Below are 20,206 nucleotides of genomic sequence, written 5' to 3'. Positions count from 1 at the left end.
GCAAGACTTATACAGTACCCTACGTAACAATTTGAAGAAACAATACATGTAGCATCGGCATAATTCACACCACTTTTTTAGCATTCAGGAGCCATTAAAAAAGAATTAGATAATTTTTCTCAATTTATCGTATATATTAGTCTATGAGTATTTTATAAATATGACAGACAACTTTTTGACCCAAAATTTTTAAGACCATCCGTATTGACCTAATTAAATGAAATCTCATTTACAGATTTTAGAGAACACCTCTCCATAATTGTTACAAAAATCTTCATGCAATGAGAACCAAAGCATACAAGTAAGTGGTCATTCTAACACCCCCTGAGTGTTGTCAATTCAACAAGGGTAACTTAAATTAACCATATTAGAAAGCGTTCGTTTAAACACACTAACAACGTCTCATGCAAAGCCGAAAGAAGAAGAAAAATGAGCGAATTTCTTTTACAAATTATAACAAAAAGGTAATCATAGAAACTACTACTCAAATATGTGTTTGGGATCTTTCTCTTCCTTTGTTTTTTCTTCTGATAGATATCCAATAAATCGATATCAAATTCCTGAAGTACATATGAAGTCATCCGCAAGAAAATTGTAGAAACAGTCCCTCGATTCCCGCCAGCACTTACCTTCCGTCAAACAGAGCTCCAGAGCGCTCATGCAGTCACATGGGTAGTAGTAGTTCAAGCGAGAAGCTCTGTGAATCTTTCGGTCCCTGATAGTGCCATAAGTCTTAAATCAGTAGTGGCTAGGTTAGACAAGCTCAACTGCTCAAGTATAAACCTCTTCCATATTCTGGCTGTAGCTGTACTGCATTAAGGTTCAAGGTTTCATTGTCCCCAGCAAAAAGCACTCATCTTTGCAGCTGCTAGCCATAGCCGGACTAGTATATTGATACGAGACCCTGGATAGTAATACTCTTCAGTGGAATCTTAAATAACAACAATAAGTCGAGAAACTCTGAAGTGCTTTAAAATTGAAAAAAACAAACACAAAGGCACAATCCTTCTCTGACAATGAGGCACAAGACACTAATCTTGATGATGCAATTCAACAAAAATCCAACCCCACCAGTCTGGAATAAAGTGAAATAAATGCAGAATAAGATGAATCTTCGTGGCATTCCAATTAACTAAGCCACACGAAGTGATGACTCCTTTGAATGCACTTTAACCACCCCAATTTAAAGCCATTGAGTGCTTCAAATTTAAGCAGAGATGATAGGTAAACTTCAAGATTGTAAAAGTGATTCATACGATTAGCATGACCTTCTAGCGATTCACAGGAAAAGCTATACTCGTTTGTTTAATATTCACAAGCAATCAAGCTAACAGACTTCACCAAAATTGAAGATATGCTTTAACAAGAGAAAAAACTTAGTATATGAGATATGGAGTGTCATTAATCATTATTCTGAAGAAATGTCAAAACAAAGACAGACAGATAAAGAGACCTATTCACCATCAACCCGTCCCCATAACAAAGGACATATGGAGATACGAGGCATATTTCCCTTTCTCCCATTTTCCACAAAGCAGCTAACCCAAGGAGCAGTCCTTCATGTCATGCTGAAGTTGCTAAATACATGCCATTACACGAATGTTCCACTACCAAAGTCTAGTTCAGTTCTTAAAGATGCCTTGGTGGGAAGAATCATGTCCCTTGTATCCTCGGTGGAAAACAATTTCATTAAATCGTACTTTTACAATAAGATTAGTATTTATGGTGAAAAACGATTACAAATTAAAATAAGACTGCGGCCACACCCAAACTGCATTTATATTTGAAAAAAAATTGATTTTCTTCCAGTTCATAGCCCTATCATCCCATTTTATCTGCATTTCATCGTCAATAGACTCATCTTCATGCATACACATTAACCCCCCCCCCCCCGGCCACCCAATGGCAGTACGAAAGAATATGTAAAAAGCACCATCCCGTAATACTCTAAGAGGTCGTTTGGTTTGGATACAAGTTATGCTGGAATTAGTTATGCTGAGAGAGTAGTTTTTATTGCTTGTTTGGTTGGTAATATTCAAAATTATATTCATTGCATAATTTCTAAGAATAAGTTGTTTGTTTACAAAAATATCTTCCACCATATTTAATTTATTTATTTATTTACATTTTCTTTGCAAGCTTTAGTTATTCATTTCTAAAAATAAAATTCCAAACTTATTTAACTTAAATATTTTTATTTATGCATTTCCATGATTGTGCCATGTGTTTTTAATATTAAACTTTCATCTTATTTAACTTTAAATAAATTTTCCATCTTATTTAACTTTAAATGAAATAAAAATTTTATTTAGCTTAAAAATAAAACTTCCATTTTATTTAGCTTAAAAATAAAATTTTAATTTTAAGTTTATTAAAGTAAAGGAAATTTTATTATTAAAATTATCTACATTTTGATTTTTATATAAAATATAATTTTTTAAGTTAGTAATAAACTATTTAATTAAAAATATGTAATTTAGTAGTGGAGTAAACATTTTAAGAGAAATCAAAATATAAATAAACATAAGAATTAAACAAATAAATTCAACTTATAATATATTCATAAATAGAAATTGTATTTATAAAATATTTTTTTTAATAGAAAAATATATTATCATAAAAACAACAATTAATTAAAGTTATGAATGTTATTATAAATGTTGTTAAAAATTATGTTAATATACATGAATGTAAAAGTGGTGTATAAAAGAGAGTTTAAGGGGATATTTTTGTTATTTTATATCTTTATCCCAGGATAAGTTATCCTGTGATTACTATTCCATCCCCTGGGAGGGATAACTTATCCCAGTACTAATTGTTAATCCTGGGATAAGTTCTCCAGCCTTTGCAACCAAACAAGGAATTAAAGGCCACTCAAAAATTATCCCGAGATTAACTCCTCTTATCCATCATACCAAACAACCCCTGGTTTGAATATAAGTTATGATGACATTATTTATAATGGGATAAGTTATGCTGAGGTGATTTTTTATTGGTTGTTTGATTTGTTGTATTCAAATAATATGCATGATATAATTTCTAAGAATAAGTTATTTGTTTACGAAAATACCCTTCATTTCATTTAGTTTTTTACACTTTCTTTGCAAGCTTTAGTTATTCACTCTTACAAGTAAAATTTTTATTTTATTTAACTTAATTAATTTTCTGTGTGCATTTTCATAATTATGTCATGTGTTTTTAAATATAAAACATCCATCTTATTTAGATTACAAATAAATCTTTCATTTTAAGTTTGTTAAAGTAAAAGAGATTTTATCGTTGATGTCACTTCATTTAAACACATATCACTCATATATTGTAAAATATTAAAATTATCTTCATTTTAATTGATATAAAAGATACAAATTTTAAAGTGATTACAAGACTGTTTAATTAAAAATGTGTAACTTAATAGTGGAGTGAACATTTTAAGAGAAGTCAAAATATAAATAAACATAAGGATCAGTTAAATAAATTCAACATATAATATATTCATAAATAAAAAATATAATTATATAGTGTAATTTTTTAATGGAAAATATATAATCATAAAATAAAGAATAGTGAAGATTGTGAATCTTGTTATAAATGGTATTAAAAATTATTTTAATATAAATGTATATAAAGTGATGTATAAAAGATGGTTTAAGGGGTACTTTTGTTATTTTATATTTTTATCCCGGGATAAGTTATCTCAGAATTAGTATTTCACCCACAAGTAGGGATAACTTATCCCAGTCATAATTATTAATCATGGGATAAGTTATCCACACTTTGTAACCAAACAAGCTATTGAGGGGTGCTAAAAATTTATCCCATGATTATTTTGCCTTATCCACCACACCAAACGACCCCTAAAAGATAGTAACATTGCAGACTGCAAACACTTCCCACTTCAAAACAGCAACTGGTAACCAAGTCTGGCTTAAAGCGCCTATTGATTTTTTCCAATCACAAAAGAAATAGGAAATGCAGGAAAGAAGCAAGTGCCACTATCCCAACATTCACCAATAACAACATACCCAGTGTAATCCCATAAGTGGGGTCTGAGGAGGGTAGGATGTACGCAGACTTTATCACTGCCTTTGAGGGGTAGGGAGGTTGTTTCCGATAGATCCTCAGCTCAAAAGAGAAGTTATCAAAATACGGATGCAAGAAAATACGATGGCAAAAATAGTTGCCAAATGAAATATACCTATCACCTTCTCCTATCATCACAAGTTACTAGCCTTCTAAAGCATACGACGGGACCTGCATTCAATTTACAAGATACTGATGTGAGTAACAGATGTGAGTTATCTCAGACTAAAATACTCACTTCAAATTCATTGTCAACTTAGTTAAAGCTGTTTGCATATGAGAATATCAATGGCTTTGGCTTATCTTTTCAAGGCTCACAGGGGAAGGTGACCGGAGGGACTGTACCTTTTTTATTACTAACTCTATCCCAATTTATGTGACAGTGCCACAGAGTTTGGGGGGGGGGGGGGAGGACTCTTGAAACTTGTCTAAAACATGTCAAAAATAATTTGGGGCTATAAAATCATGTCACTGAAAAAAACAATTGTTGCTAAATATAGAAAAATGTCATTTGTTTTGGGTAAACTAAAAAGGAAAGTGTGACATATTGGATAGAGAAAGTAGTAATGGCAATTATATCTTATTCTAGACAATCTAAAAACAAAGCTTGATATATCAAATGACCATCACTGCCTAAAAAGAAAATTGCTGGTAAAAAAGCCGCAACTCCTAAAATCATGACTAATAACAGCTGATTCAGAAGAAGTAAACCCTTAATATACCTCGAGCATGTTCTCGACAGGAGTACACGATATTGTGCGACCCAGGCTGTTCGAATTGTCATATTGGAGAATCCTCAACTTCCCTTCCTGCAAAATTAGAGGAAAATAAATCATGATGATCTTTTTAAGACGAGAATATATTTATCTTTAGGACCAAGAAACATAAAAGCTCAAAGAAAGTCTATATTGGTTACCTTGGTTCCATAGACAAGACCACCACCAATTGAAGGATGGAAACAAGCGACATTGACCTCATCCTCCGCACTGGGAAGAACTCTCACAAGTTCCATATCAGAAACTCTATAGACCTGATTCAGAAACGTACAACTTAGGACTTAGAGAAAACAGAATATGCAAAACAAAGAGGAAAAATTTCCCCTACGGCTGCCAGCACATAGGAATCCAATTTCAAGAGATAAATTGATATCTACGTTGCCCCTATTTAACCGAAGTGTCACTACGTTCCTTCCTCTTCTGGGGCTTTTCCACGTCTCAGGCCTCAGCTTTCACCTTTAAGGCTTATTTTATTTGCATGACGCAAGTTGTATTTGACTTGTCTCTTGAAGCAGATGTCTATTGAAGTTCCAGAAAATGCTTACTCAAAAGAGTAAGGAAGAAAGGTTGATTCGCATTGCACAAGTTATTCACGGTTACCTTGATAGTGGTTACTCAATCAATCAACTAGAATCAATGCCGAACTTGTTGGGGCACATTAGATCAAAAAATCAATCAACTAGTCGGACACATTTAATATCAGAACTAAATAGTTTATCTTCTTAGCGAATTAGGTGTTTTCTAAACCTTATGCTTGTCTCTACACTGACACATAAGTCTCTAACTAGTCTAAGAAGCTTGCTACTAGGTTAAATTTAAAAATAACAACTAAACATTATACAACTAGTTGGAATCGCATTAATGGATCATTTGATTCCATTGTGTTATGTTCTTAATCAGAATCATAGTTAATTAAGAGAAATTATAAGTCTACGACTTTCCTCCAAGTAATTTTAGGTCTGCCTCGTCTTGTAATAGCAGATTGAGTCGTCATACTATTGCACCTACCCTAATGCATATGGAGTGTCCACTTGAGACATGGTCAAACTATCATGCCATTTTAGAAGACTAAACTTAAATACCTGAAATTATTGGCACTTAGATATCATAATATCATCTCACATTACTTCATCTTTGTTCTTCTTATGGGGCTAAAGTTACAGCATTTGTATTCTCGCTTGGACTTTTCCTAAAACCCTTTCACTTCAGAGTGCTCTCTACAGTTTCAAGTTTTGGTTAATTCCCTTGCTAGCTGTGTCAATAAACACAATATAATCTACAAATAGAATTCACCAAAGAACCTCTTGAATATTATTGGTTACTTCATCCCTTTTTTTACATAGTAAGTCTTTTTTATACCTTATCCAAAAAAAAAAGGGATGAACTGACCAATAATATTCAGGATAAGGTTCCCTGGTGCAATTTTATTCAGGATTGGTAGTTCAACCATAACTAGGATAAACAAGTAGGGTTAAGGTTATATATCAGTATATACTCACAATTGTGGAAACTCCTCTGAGCCTTTAGGGGTCGTTCGGTGTGAAGGATAACACCAAATAGTCATGGGATTAAATTAGTGTCATTTAATTTGTTGTTTGGTTGGTAAGTTCGGGATTAATATTTAGTACCGGGATAAGTTATCCCTCCCTTTGGGTGGTATAGTAATCCCGGGATAACTTATCCCGGGATAAAATGGGTAAAATAACAAATATATCCCTTTAAACCCTTTTTATACATCACTTTTCACATTCACGTATATTCACATTATTTTTAATACCATGTATAATAACATTCACAACATTCACTACTCCTTGTTTTTATGATAAATCTTCATATTTTTCTATTAAAAATTACACTATATAAATATAATTTTTATTTATGAATTTATTTGACTAATTTTTATGTTTATTTATATTTTGATTTCTTTACTACTAAATTACACATTTTTAATTATATATTCTTTTAGTCACTTCAAAGCTTGTATTTAATATATCAATTATAATGAAAACTTTAATATTTTATAATTTAAGAGTGATAAGTGCTTAAATAAAGTGATATAAATAATAAATCCTCTTTTATTTTAACAAATTTAAGATGGAAGATCTATTTTAAAGCTAAATAAGATGAAAGTTTTATTTTTAAATACATATGGTACCATAATGGAAATGCACACACAAAAATATATACGCTAAATAAAATGAAATTTTATCTTTAAGAATGAATAACTAAATCTTGCAAAGAAAATATAAAAAAAAAAGTGAAGGGTATTTTTGTAAACAAACAAATTATTCTTTAAATTTATGCAATGCATATTATTTTGAATATAACAAACCAAATAATCAATAAGAAATAATCTCAGCATAACTCATCTCATCATAACTTATCCCATCATAACTAATCTCATCATAACTTTTATTCAAACCAAACGACCCCTTAGTGGATTTTTAATAACCGTGGTATCCGGGCCGACTTATGCGCACCTCGGGTAATTCCATAGGACACCTGCTACCTCTCAACTCTCACCAACACGGGCACTAGGTAACTTTATCCACCAATGTTCTCTATATAAATATCCTTTTATGGTATGTATAAATTTGAATTTGATAAATCCTTTTTTCCTTCAAACATCCACTCTTAAGGTTTTTCGTCACTTTATCAAATGTTTTCTCTAGATCAATCGAACTACCATGGAAAAAAATACTTCCATCCTTTCTCTATAAATTTTCGTCATTTCTTTTTGCAAAAGACAAAACCTCCATTATAAATCTACACAATATAAATCCATTTTTTTGAGAAGGTAACTATTTTTTTGTATTAACTATTTGCTACAACGTAAAACTGTAGCTACCCATAGTCACAAAAGGGAATATAGGAAGATATTCTAAACTAAAAACAACTTATAGAGACCCTAGAACATTAACAAAAGTTTTTATACCTTCCATATCTGGATAGAGCTAATATTGTATTCAAACACATTTGATTTCTCTCTTTCCAAACTGTCCACCAAATGCAAGGTGGGACAATCTTCCATCTTTCTTTCTGTTCTGAGCGAATATTGTATTTGTTCCAACACTCCAAGTGTATCTCTTGGCGCCACCCACACAATATAAATCCAAATTAGTTATCTGCCACTATTATAATGCCCCTAAATCTATGCACCATTATTCTTTTCAAAACTTTTATACATAATCCAGAAATTGAATACCAGGATAGTTTGTACAACTTCCTCATTCTTTCATATCACTCTTTCTCCACTCATTTTGTATCTTTCTACTCCTCAAAATAAAATTTAGAGTGAAGTGTCAAAAATACGCCTAAATTATCCTCTCTTTTTTTTAAGTTTCATACCTAAACTATTGGAAGTATGAGTTTCCTACCTAAACTATCACTCATTAATTTGAGAAACACACCTCAGTGGTGTGGTAATACACTGTCTCTTTTATTTGAGAAAATCTTGCCACATGGCACTCCACATGGATAAAACATTTCACCTTGACAAAAATTAAACTATTAGTATCAGTTAAAAGTTAAAGATAAAAAGTATCAGTATCCCAAAAAAGGAAATTGATTTTTTTAAAATAAAATTTAAAATATTTTTATTACCCCACTCCACCATCTACTCCCCCGTACCCGACCCCAAACCACCCCACCCCCATTTTTTTAAATTGATTTTATAAAAGTTTTTTAAAAAATCTTACTTCAACCCTTCCCCCCCCCCCCCCAAAACCACCCACTCCTTCCCCCAAAAAAATTAGATTTTATTTTTAAAAAAAAAAATTCTACCCCACCCATCTAACCCTCCACTTCCAATTTTTTAAAAATATTTTTCTCGTTTTGTGTTAGATATATACATTTGTTTTAGAAAAATATTTTTTCCTACTTGCGTACCGAATTTAACAGAAATGAAAATTTTATTTTAAAAAAATCTTGTGGTAAGTAGAAACTTTCCTAAAAACATATGTACATATTTAACACAAAACGAGAAAAATGGAAAGAAATTGGGAGCGGAGGATTAGGTGGGGTGGCGTGGGATTATTTTTTTAAAAAAAATAAAAATAATATCTAAATGTTTTTTTTTGGAAGTAGGGGGGAGGTTGAGGAGGGGGGGGGATGAACCGCACCCACGAATGATATAAATACTACTTTTTTTTGACAAAAATATTTCTCTTTTTCTTAAACTTTTATAAAATAAATTAAAAATTTGGGGGGGGGGGGGGTACGGTGGGAGGAGGTGGTGGAGTGGGGTAAGAAAAATGCTTTAAATTTTATTTTAAATAAAAGTTAATTTCTTTTTTTTGGTGGGGATTGTGATACTTTAATCTTTAACTTCTAACTAATACTAATAATCTATTTAATTTTGTCAAGGTGGAATGTTTTGTCCATGTGGAGTGTCATGTGGCAACTTTTTTAAATAAAAGAGAGAGTGTAGTACACACACCATCAAGAGAGTGAAATAAAAGAGAGACATGTGTTTCTCAAACTAATGAGTGATAATTTAGGTATGAAACTCAAAAAAAGAGAATTTTTGACACTTCACTCTAAAATTTAAAAGCTTAGTTAGCCAATACAACTCTAACCTCTTCAAGCTACTTCCAACCTTTACATGGATATCATCTTGACACCTACTTCTCTAACCAACATACTCCTCACAACATTCTTCACTTGAAGTAGATCTAGTTAAGGTTTCTATCTTTCACAGATGTATGAAGATCTGTAAAGCTACTCTCATGTTTTTTGTCGATAAGTTGATAGAAATAATATCTCTTTGATCTCACTATCTAGGAAAACACCATGTCATGGTTTTAAGTTAATTTCTTGAAATGTCTATAGGCTTCTAAAAATATTTCAATAATTACATTAACATTTTAGACCAAAGCAAAAATTATGCATCATAAACTGAAACAAGCATCAACAAGTGTTTACATAACGCAGCTATAAAGACCCATGAAAGTAGCAATAAACTTAATAATTTCTTAAGCCCAAACATAAGATGTTTCTCACCTCAAGAATAGTGTAAATGGGTATAGTTGTATCTCCATCAATCACAACACTTTTCAGTAGTGAACTATGGCGACGCCCATAAGCAAGTAACAGATGCTCTGAAGTTGGAGAAAACTGCAATTACAATAGACAAGGAGCCCCAATCAATGTTTCAGATCGATAGGCAACAAAGCATAGTCCAAGAAAAACAGAGTATTACTATTATGTGTCAATATTTGAGTAACTTTTTCCTTCTGGATAAGTTAAGTTGCCAATGATTGACTAACTTAACAAAAATAAGAATTAAGCAATTTATGAAAGGTATGTTGTAATGATGTAGGGAGAAGGGGGCAGGGGGGAATGGCATCTTTTCCGTGAAGTCCTATTACGAGGAGCTTATTAGTTCCGAGAAAGGCATGTTTCTTCACTTGGCTAGCAACGAGGGGATGATCCTAAAGCAAAAAAAAGTTGAGAAAGAGGACAATCAATTGTGCTAGTTGGTTCTTTATGTGTAAAGAATGGGGATGCTATGGATGTGTGGGCATACTAGGAGACATAAAATTAGGAACAAAGTTATATGGGGCAAGGTGGGAATGGCCTCCGTGGTAGACAAGATGAGGGAAGTGAGGCTGAGAATTCAAACATGTGAAGAGGAGGTGCGCGGATGTGCCAGTAAGGAGGTGCAAAAAGTTGGCAGTAGCAGGAGTTAAGAGGTAGAGGTAGGTCGAGGAAGAACTGGGGAGGGTAATTAGATAGGGACATGGCACAACTTCAACTTACTGAGGAAATTACCCTAGATAGGAAGGTCTGAAAATCGAGGATTAGGATAAAAGGATAGTAGGTTTTGCACTTTTTGTGGGAGAGGCAGGGGCTAGCCTCATCTCCTCTCCTTCTTATTAGTAGTACTCCCTCTGTTTCAATTTCTTTGACCTACTTTCCTTTTTAGCCAGGCCATTTCAAAAAGGAATGGCCCTTTCCCTTTTTAGCAACTCTTTAATTTCAACTCTCCACACGACATATTTAGGACAAGAAGATTAAAGGTTATTTTGGTGCATTTGACATATGTTTAATTTAACACCACAAGATTTAAAAGTCATTTTTATTTTCTTAAACTCCACGCCAAGTCAAAATAGGTCAAACAAATTGAAACGGAGGGAGTAGTATAAAGTAGTAATGTAGTTTCTTATTCTCCAATATGTATTACATCTTTTGCTTCATTTGCCTCGTATCGTGCTAATTTGTTGCCATATTTTCCTGCTATCCTACTTCAATAACTTCTCTTTTGAGACGAGGGTCTATCGGAAACAGGATTCCTATCCCCACAAAGGTAAGAGTAAGGTTTGAAGTCCTACCTCCCCAAAACCCTTTCCTCTACTTCTCTCTTTCATATAGATCTAATATATTTCCCATTTCCTCTAAGTTTTAAAACAAAAACTCTTAGATCTAGAGTTTTATTTCCTTAGAAAAAGAAAAGGCAAAAAGAAAGAATAAGATCCAGCGTTTAATTCCATGTAGAACTGCTCTTTTTCTACCAGAAAAAAAGTTCAATAAAACAAAGGCATGAACCTAAATGAAGCATTTACCTGAATTGAAGTTAAACAATGAGCAGCTCTAATTGCCCGAGCTGCAAGCACGGAACCGAACCTACACATGACAAAGATATCAAGTAACCAACAATCATAGCAGGAATACAAATAAAGAATGGGGGAGAAATTAGACAGAAAAGAAAGAAAAAAAGAAGCTATTATGATTCGGTAATTACGTTGCCTCCTCCAGGGAATATATCCGCAGCTCATACATAACCTGGTGGGCAGCAACAGGATGTCTGGTTGGAGAAGTAGCAGCTGCCATAGTATCATGATGAAGATGACCATGAAAACCAGGATCAGAGTCCAAGTTTGGCAGAATACATGCAACACAAGCTGCTAAAAATCTCCCACATGGTGAAAAATGGGCTCCCATTTCACTGAAATTAATACCTCAATGTAAGCATTCAGAAGAGTTCATCTAACAACATATCTATTTTCATTCTGACAGGCAAATTAGGAACTGTCAAATTAATACGTGAAAATTTTACGAAGTATAGGGCTAAGAGGCTAGTCATCAACTACTCCAACAGAAATATTAGGTTCAAGATGATTCTTCATGACAGCTTAATATCCCAGTGTCTTTAAAAGCTTATACATAGGTTGTCAAGCCAAGGATTTGAAACAGTACATATCATTCCCACCTGCAAAGTACGGCATGAGGTATTGTTAAGCGACATCTTTCAGCATCAAGTGGTGCAGATGGAACCTTAATATCATAAGGCCATATTCTGAGTTTCACAGTGCAGGGTAAGTCAGCAGCTGCTGCTGCAGCTAGCGAAGTAGCTATCTCAGACTGGATGCGACCAATAGAAGTTTGAGAATCACTCTCATCATGCACAACATTAATGGGGGCAGCACCATCACCAGCTTCAGCAACAGGGATCGCTCGAGAGCGTGAAGAACGGTGCCGAGAACCAGATCTTCCAGATCTTGGATGACTATTGCTTGAAATTACCAAGGGAACAGCAGAAGGATTTTCCAGTTCACCATAAGTTGATGGATTGATGGTAGCACCACTAAGCTCTGAACGAGTTGTTTGTTGGCCAGCTTGGCTTCGGCCAATTAACCATCCTTGCAAAAAAGGCAACTCCCAGTATGCCGGGTCACTAAAAGGGAAAAATTGATTGTTTCTCTCTTCTGGCAGCACATCAGTCTCCATGGGATCAACTAAAGGTTGAGTACCTGTCTCGTTTTCCCTGACAGAAGAACTAGTATGAGCTTCTTGTGCAGGAGATGCACTTTGCTCAATAGGCGACAATAAAAGTTCATACTGGCCGGATGGAGTTGAATATGTAAGAAGGCGGACAGATGACGAAGTGTCTGCTCTCTGCTGTATACTGTCAGATCCCACATCTGTATCACTCTGCTGCATGAGCATTCTAGGATCACCTCTAGCAATTGAAGGCCAGATCAGGAATGGTAGAGACATGATAGGCAGTTCATTTGCTGAAGCAGATTGATAGGTGGAATGAGCATTAGTCAAATACACAGTAGGAGGAGGATACCGCAAGTTTCCCGGAGAGGTCGCACGAGCCATTGAGGGATCTGATGAGTCCAGATCGTTGACCTACAAAATAAAGGGTTGAAGGCATCTAAGGCAATCATAATTCACAGCTCAAGTCACCAAAAAACATAGTGATACCTCAGCTGTTAAAAGAAACGGGGCGGCATGTGGGTGGAAATGCACAGCACGAAGAGAACGCCGTGTCTTCAGTATAATTGCTGGTGAAGGAGCCTCTCCTCTTCTGTTATAGTGCCATATGTAAAGCTGTCATAGATTGCAAAATCAGCACCACTACAAGAACATGAAATGTAAATCACCCAAAAGAGTGTTTGAGTCCGACTTTTTTACCTTGTGGCCTGAAGCAACAGCCAGAACTTCCCCCTGGGCATGGAATGCAATGGATGCAATGGGACGATCTGTAGGAAATGAATATTTCACTAGTTACAGTCAAAAGAAAAGAGTAAAGTGTGCACACTTTTTTCTTTTAACTACTGAGATGTTAAAGGTCATTACAAAAATCACGCGTTCCTATACACTCTGCAGTTTTTGCATCCCACAACCGAACTTCATGGTCCAAACTTCCACTTGCAAGTATTTCAGGGTACAATGGATGGAAACGAACCTACAGATGTCAACCAGAATGTAAGATATCCAGGAAGAAAGGTGATATTCCAAGACATTCTGAAAAAAAAAAAGAAGAAGAAAATGGTCTCACCACCCAAGGTGTCCTGCGGTGTCCACTCAAAACCTTTAAGCATTTCCCAGTTTGGCAGTCAATTATTTTCACTGTGTGATCTCCACTGCCACCACGGGAAAATTATATGTCAGTAAACTTAGCAAAGTAAAGTTGCTGAGATTAGTCCCAACCAATACAAGTAAAATTCTTGCCTGTGTATCTTACTTTATCAATAAAGAGGGAGAATTCACAAATGACAACATCACAATTTTGCATATCTCCATATGGACTATGGTTAATGAATAGGTATTTTGCAAGATGGGAGAGCTAGACAATTAAGATAACTACGATCAAATTGAACAGATAGATACAAAACTAGCATAACATAGCACAGATTGTACATGTCTATGTAATCGAAGAGAGACTGACTGCGTAGAAGCAAGTGTCCGCTCGTCAGGACTGAATGCTGCTGCAATGGTAGACCTTGGAGGAGGCAACAGTGAGCAATACTTGGCAGATAAATGTTGCAATGACTCTGCCTCTACCCTGCAATAATTAAATGAGACAGACAGAGAAAAAAGGGTGGATCAGATTCTATCAAATGTTACAGGAAAAAAAAAAGAGATAATAAAGTTACCACGACATTAGTCCCCGTCTAGCATCACTTGCCACTTCGCGTTTTAACCCATAGGAGTCAAGAGTACATTTAGTATTCTCACCCCAAAACTTTCTGGAAGCGCGTTTAGTTCGAGGAGTTACCTCCCTCCTTGTTAACAGCTGAAAGACATTACTGTAGCATGTAGAGAAATAAACCATATCAGCAACCAAAACAATAGCAGATAAAAGTCATCTAACTCATTCCATATGCTCACGAAATTTACTTGGCTAAATATCCAATTATTTATCCTAAGATACTAATATTTGAACTATATCATGATTATTATTATACATTCCTACTACAGTAACCTTTGTGCTAAATTTAACTTAATGAGATGATTTATAACCATACAAATGTATATGGCTTGTTTTAGGCCACAAGCTTCAAAAGTTTTCATTTCTTTCAAAAAAATTGTGCCCAGTCAAATAGTGCCACATATATTGGGAAGACCTCTTCTTTGTAAATTGACATGAGTTAGGCATGCTTTCCTAATCACCAAACAAACAAAACAAGACACCTTCATTGGAATTTTTACTTTCCAAATTTAATTACAAGGCCAATTCACCTTAATAGGGCCTCTTTGTTTCAGGTTCCAGTGAACAGATTTTACTGGAAACAAATTTTAATATGGAGTTCATGAGAGATGTTGATGTATTATCAAGGAGGGACTGATTAGGGTAACAAATTTCTTTCTCTCATGAGTTTTTTTCTAAATAAGTCTGCACACCTTATATGTAGCTTACTCCCTGAAAATGCTTTTAGGAAGGGAGCAAAGGATTATAGGCCCAGAAGTTTGATCAGTAACTTCAATAGTGTGTCCCAACTTCTTGCTAACAAACTAAAACTATTATAAGCAAGCTAGTTGCCCATCAGATGGCCTTGAGGGAGAGGCAGATTACTGATGCATCACTTATCACAAACAAGTGCCTTGACTCCAGACTTTGATAGAAAAAGGCAAGTATTCTATGGATATAAGATATTGTGAAAGCCCTTAACAATGTTCACAGGAATTTTTTGTCAACGTGTTAAGGTCAATGAGTTCCAGGGAAATATGGATCAACTGGACCCACTTATATAGTTTCACAGTCAAGTTGTCCTTTATAATCAACGGATCTTCCAAGGGTTCTTTTGCTACACAAAAAAGGTTCAAGACAAGGAGACCCTGTCACTCCTTTCCTTTTCACCTTGATTATGGAAGACCAAAGTAGAATGTTTCCAGCGGCATGATTGCAAGGATGGATTAACGATTTTAACCAAAGTCAGGAAGACCAGGGAGAAATGTACCTCACGCGATTATTCTCTGGTTTTCTGTGAGGCAGAGAAGGAATAGATTCTTTAGATGCACGTGATACTTCTGTTCTTTGAAGGAGTGTCTGGCCTCTTTATCAATTATTCCAAGAGTATTCTTTATCTAGTAAACGATGTCTAAAATCTACTGGAAATTGTTGGTATTTTGGCTACATACTAGGCTCTTTCCTTACTACTTATCTGGGCCCACCTTTGGGGGCAAAATCTAAATCTACAACTATTTGGAATAGCATTCTAGAGAAGTGCAAGACGGAACTTTCTTGCTGGAGGAGAAAGTCTCTCTCTTGGTCAGTGCTCATCAACAATGTACTGAACATTTTATCCCCTTACACTATGTCTTTATTCCCTTTACCTTTAGCAGTGGCACAAAAAATGGATAAACCATGTAAAAAATTTCAGTGGTAGGGTAATAAGGAAAATAAGACATTTAATTCGTGGAGTGGTGTCTACTGACAAAAGGGCTGGCTTGCAGCAAAAATGACTTATGAGCTAACTGGACACTGTTCAAGTTACATGGCTGGATTTTGGACAGATACATGGCTGGACTCCTTTTTTTATCAGGTAAAATGGAATTTCATTCAATAAATATCCAGTGGATGCAAATCAGTATTTAAAAAAAAGTTGTTAGTTTCTTTGATTCCTATGAGTCCTATCTAAAAATTCAAGGAGCTTACAAAATCAAGAAAAATAGAATGGAATTGTTTACATTACAGTGCTTACACCAAGCAAAAAGATTGAGTAGACATCTAGATTTTAAAACATGAATTGGAGTTGGAATTCTATCGGAACACGTTTGATTTCAAATACCCCAAATAATACTTAATGGGATCATCTTCCAAGTGTTTTGATGGTTTTCCCAACTCTCCATTTGCCCCAGCTTACAAGTGCTTCCTTTAGTCATCCATGTATCCCCAATATATACCAGAAAGAGTCCCAGATTCTCTTGCTAATAAACAGTGCAGAAACAAAATAACATCTACTGTATGATGCAATACCTCTTTTGCACAAATTATCATGTGTTGAGCATGCTCCTAAAACTCTCAGCTAGCTAAAATATGCCACTTCTTGTGGGTGCATTCATTCTCCGTATTCATTTCCAAGGCCAATCATACAGGCTCTTCACCTTCAATGGACCAATATATTCTTCTATTTACATGGATATTGGTCTGATTTGGGCTAGAATATTGCTGACTGCAAGTGGACCATCTCTGCTCCTTGTTGTCCCAACTTCACACTTCTACACCACCACCCCACCCCATTCCCACCCTTGTTATGCAAAGATGACTCTTTACCATCACCTCTTTCTCCAATTTCATTTCACTTCACAGATATAAAAGTTCCCTTTTTAGCATCCTGGGGGTTTACTTGGGTTCTAATGTACACTAGGAGTTCTAAAATCTTGTAAGATGTAGATAAATTCTACAATAAATCTGCATTACTGAATACTCCTATTGGACTAGGAGGGGTATACATGGAGAAAGATGATTCACATAGCCGACCCCAGTAAGCTCGGAATTGAGGTGTAGTTGTTAATGTTATTGTTTTGGGAACTACAAAATACAAATATTGCAATTACGATCATCCAAAAGCACACACATTTCGGACAAGCATCAGATCAATCTATCAAATCTCAGTTGAATTCCAGGCGTTATAGAATTATCGAAAAAAAGCTGAAATTTCAGATCTGTGAATAAGATAAGCTACTAAAAATGCAAAATTCAGATAAAAATAAGGGTTTGTAGATTTAGACCTGTGTTTACAATTGAGGTTTTGAGATGCCGCAGGAGGAGAACTCCTCGACGTCGACGGAGCACTGCTTGAATTCTCAAGCGACATAGACGATCTCATAACTATCCCCTAATAAAATCTCATACCCCAATTTCTTCAGTCAATTCAATGAATTTAAACAAACTTTTCTCCGAAAATTCAGATTAATACAAAACAAAAAAAACTGCGATTCGACTGAAATTTCTAAATTGGATGAATTTTCCGGGAAGGCGACGGCGTTGAGATCTTGCAGAGGGGCAAAACGGGAAGAGGGAAAATGGAGAAATGGGAAGAAGTACTCTAACTTGGATTTTGATTTTCCGGCTTCGGACAGTAATCTATTTGACGGATATGCCCTTTTCGTTTGGAAGAAAAGGGAATACCTAGAAATATATCAGAGTTTAAATTTAACAGATTTTTTTTATTTTGCATCATTTTATTAATATTTAGAAATATTTTTTTCATATATTAAAGACTATTTTCATTACGTGATATATATATACACACTAAAGTAGTTATCTGTTTTTATGTATTAAAAACTATTTGATTATGTGTAGTGATATATGAAGGATTAAATTGATCAATTTATATATATTGAGGACAATTTCAATTACTTTCTCCGTTTTTAATTTTATATGAAATTTTTAAAAAAATAATTAAATTTTGCAGTTTTAAATTAAAGATATTTAAAATATATCAAAATATTTTAAAAATTTGTGATCTTAAACATGTAATGTAGAAAATTAAAATTAAAAGAATTCCAAAAAGAAAGAGAACTTTTTGTCAAACGAGTTAAAAAAAAATAAGACAAACAATTTGAAACGAAAAAAATACATAATATATATGAATGAAGAATTAATATCTATATATATATATATAATATATATAGATATATATATGGGCTATGGTGGAGAATTTAAAAAGTATTTAACATGAAGACATGTGGAAAATGCCAAACTTGTGTAATAACTAATAATGTCGTAACAAAGTTTAATAAAACAATTCTCGTAAAATATTCTTTTTGCAACAAATGAAAAATAAAAATGAATAGATAAAGTACGTGATATGTTTCCTTATTGACTTTTATCATAATTATATTTAATTAATAATGTTTTCATTTAAATTTATGTGATAATATTATGTTTATTCCGTTCCGAGACGAATGGTACTACCACTCTCTCTAATTTATAATAAGTATTTATTTAGCTTTTAGAACATTTTCTAAGAAAATATTAACTCATAAAAAATAGATTAAAAAACTAAATTACACTAAATTAAACTTATTAAATAATATCATAGAAATGGAGTAATTTATAAGACTTCTTAGACATATATAAATAAGGCAGATCTATTAAAATAAAATTAATTTGTTTTTTATTTTTCTTAGAAGTATTTAAATTAAAGTCTAATAAATCCATTAAATTAAAGTCTAATAAATCTAAGGGGGGGGAGAAAGAAAAAATATTATTCAAAATGATGGGATAGTATATTTTTTTTAAAAAAATCTCATTCAGAAATTTCACTCTGAGAAGTTTACTCATAAGACGCAGTTTACTAACTGTATTGAACAGTTTTGATTCATTTCAAGGACGGATTTAAAATAGTCCCTTTAGTATATATTAAATAATTTTAATTTTTTAAATTTATTAAAAATAGTATTTTTAGTCTTCGACAAATATAACAATTTATATTTGTTAGGTTTAACGAAAATAGTAAAAAAAATCTAACCATTAAAAAAGTCTCATCAAATTCTAAAATATGCCATAGAAAACTAATACACTAACACTAATAAATGTATACATTTCATCATTTGTTAACAAAAAAAGAAAAGAAACTTTTAACAACGACGTATTCAGTGAAATTTTACTAAGTGGAGTCTGAGAAAAATAGAGTATACGCAAATTTTACAATTACCTCGTGGAGGTAGAGAGACTGTTTTCAAAAAACTCTCGACTCAAAATGCATTAAACTCAAGTAAAAGAAGAAGAAAACAACAACAACAACCCAGTGAGATCCCACAACGTGGGGTCTGGAGAGGATAAAGTGTACGCAGACCTGACTCCTACCAAGGTAGGACGGTTGTTTCCGAGAGACCCTCGGCTCAATAAAAATAAAAATTAGTAGGTCCCATTTATAATTTTGCTTTCCGAACCTTTTTTCCTCTTTCACCATTTCTAATTTATTACTTTCCTCATTCCATATTAAGTGAATTGTGAGACAATGTACATGTATTAAAAAAAATATTTAAGAACATAATTTGAACCATACTTTTTATTATTGTCTTTTGTAAAATCATAAATATAACTTTACAAGTAGTGTGATTTAACTCCTAAAAAATATAAAACTTCAATAAATGAAAAGATAAATATATATAAAAAAATTAAACATTTATTTTAAACTTTGAACAATTCAATTATTTTGATCAATAAAAATTTCCTCCTCAAATGGAGGGAATACTATTCTCTTGCATATTGCTCTCTTTCATATTTATTTTTTTACCAGAAAAAGCTAAGCTCCTTTCTTGGAATCAACGTACTACTAGATAATGTAAGAATCACAAAAGTTTAAATTGGCTTTTATTTTTCGTGATAATTTAAACATCACAAAAGTTTAAAGTTATAAAAGATGATAGAGCAAAACCCTTGAATTTTTTTATCCTTTTTTTCGGAATTAATTTCAAAAAATATGTTTGATCATAAAATTTTTAAAAAATTATTTTTTTTTTTAAAAAAAATTTACGTTGTTTTTCACTCCAATTTACCTACAAGAATTCAAAAATTATAAAATACATTTACTTTAAATGTCCATTACTACGCAAATATAATTAACTCCCACCTATTGTCTTGATAGGGTGAACCTTACACCCAT

The 20,206-nt window shown here is 33.5% G+C and overlaps 1 protein-coding gene across 3 annotated transcripts; it reads right to left on the bottom strand.

The window, feature by feature from the left end:
* Window positions 1-338: 338 nt before the first annotated feature.
* Window positions 339-17,716, bottom strand: LOC129880919 (uncharacterized). 3 transcript variants are annotated; one of them, XM_055955178.1, is made up of 16 exons: window positions 17,322-17,716; window positions 14,243-14,395; window positions 14,035-14,151; window positions 13,645-13,729; window positions 13,443-13,551; window positions 13,278-13,345; window positions 13,068-13,193; window positions 12,931-12,992; window positions 12,067-12,816; window positions 11,599-11,802; window positions 11,420-11,480; window positions 9,858-9,971; window positions 4,997-5,110; window positions 4,803-4,889; window positions 4,196-4,251; window positions 339-904 (listed from the first exon to the last, which is right to left on the bottom strand). In XM_055955178.1, exons 1-15 carry the CDS (start codon window positions 17,417-17,419, stop codon window positions 4,225-4,227), a joined length of 2,175 nt encoding a protein of 724 aa, XP_055811153.1. In that variant the 5' UTR covers window positions 17,420-17,716; the 3' UTR covers window positions 339-904; window positions 4,196-4,224. The 3 variants fall into 3 exon arrangements, with proteins under 3 accessions (XP_055811153.1, XP_055811151.1, XP_055811152.1); XM_055955176.1 differs by having other exon boundaries at window positions 12,067-12,992; XM_055955177.1 differs by having other exon boundaries at window positions 4,203-4,251; window positions 12,067-12,992.
* Window positions 17,717-20,206: the final 2,490 nt, after the last annotated feature.

Source organism: Solanum dulcamara, chromosome 2 (assembly GCF_947179165.1).
Source record: "Solanum dulcamara chromosome 2, daSolDulc1.2, whole genome shotgun sequence".
Taxonomy (NCBI): Eukaryota; Viridiplantae; Streptophyta; class Magnoliopsida; order Solanales; family Solanaceae; genus Solanum; species Solanum dulcamara.
Note: the sequence above shows the minus strand (reverse complement) of the source record. Positions and strands in the feature narration are given on the sequence as shown.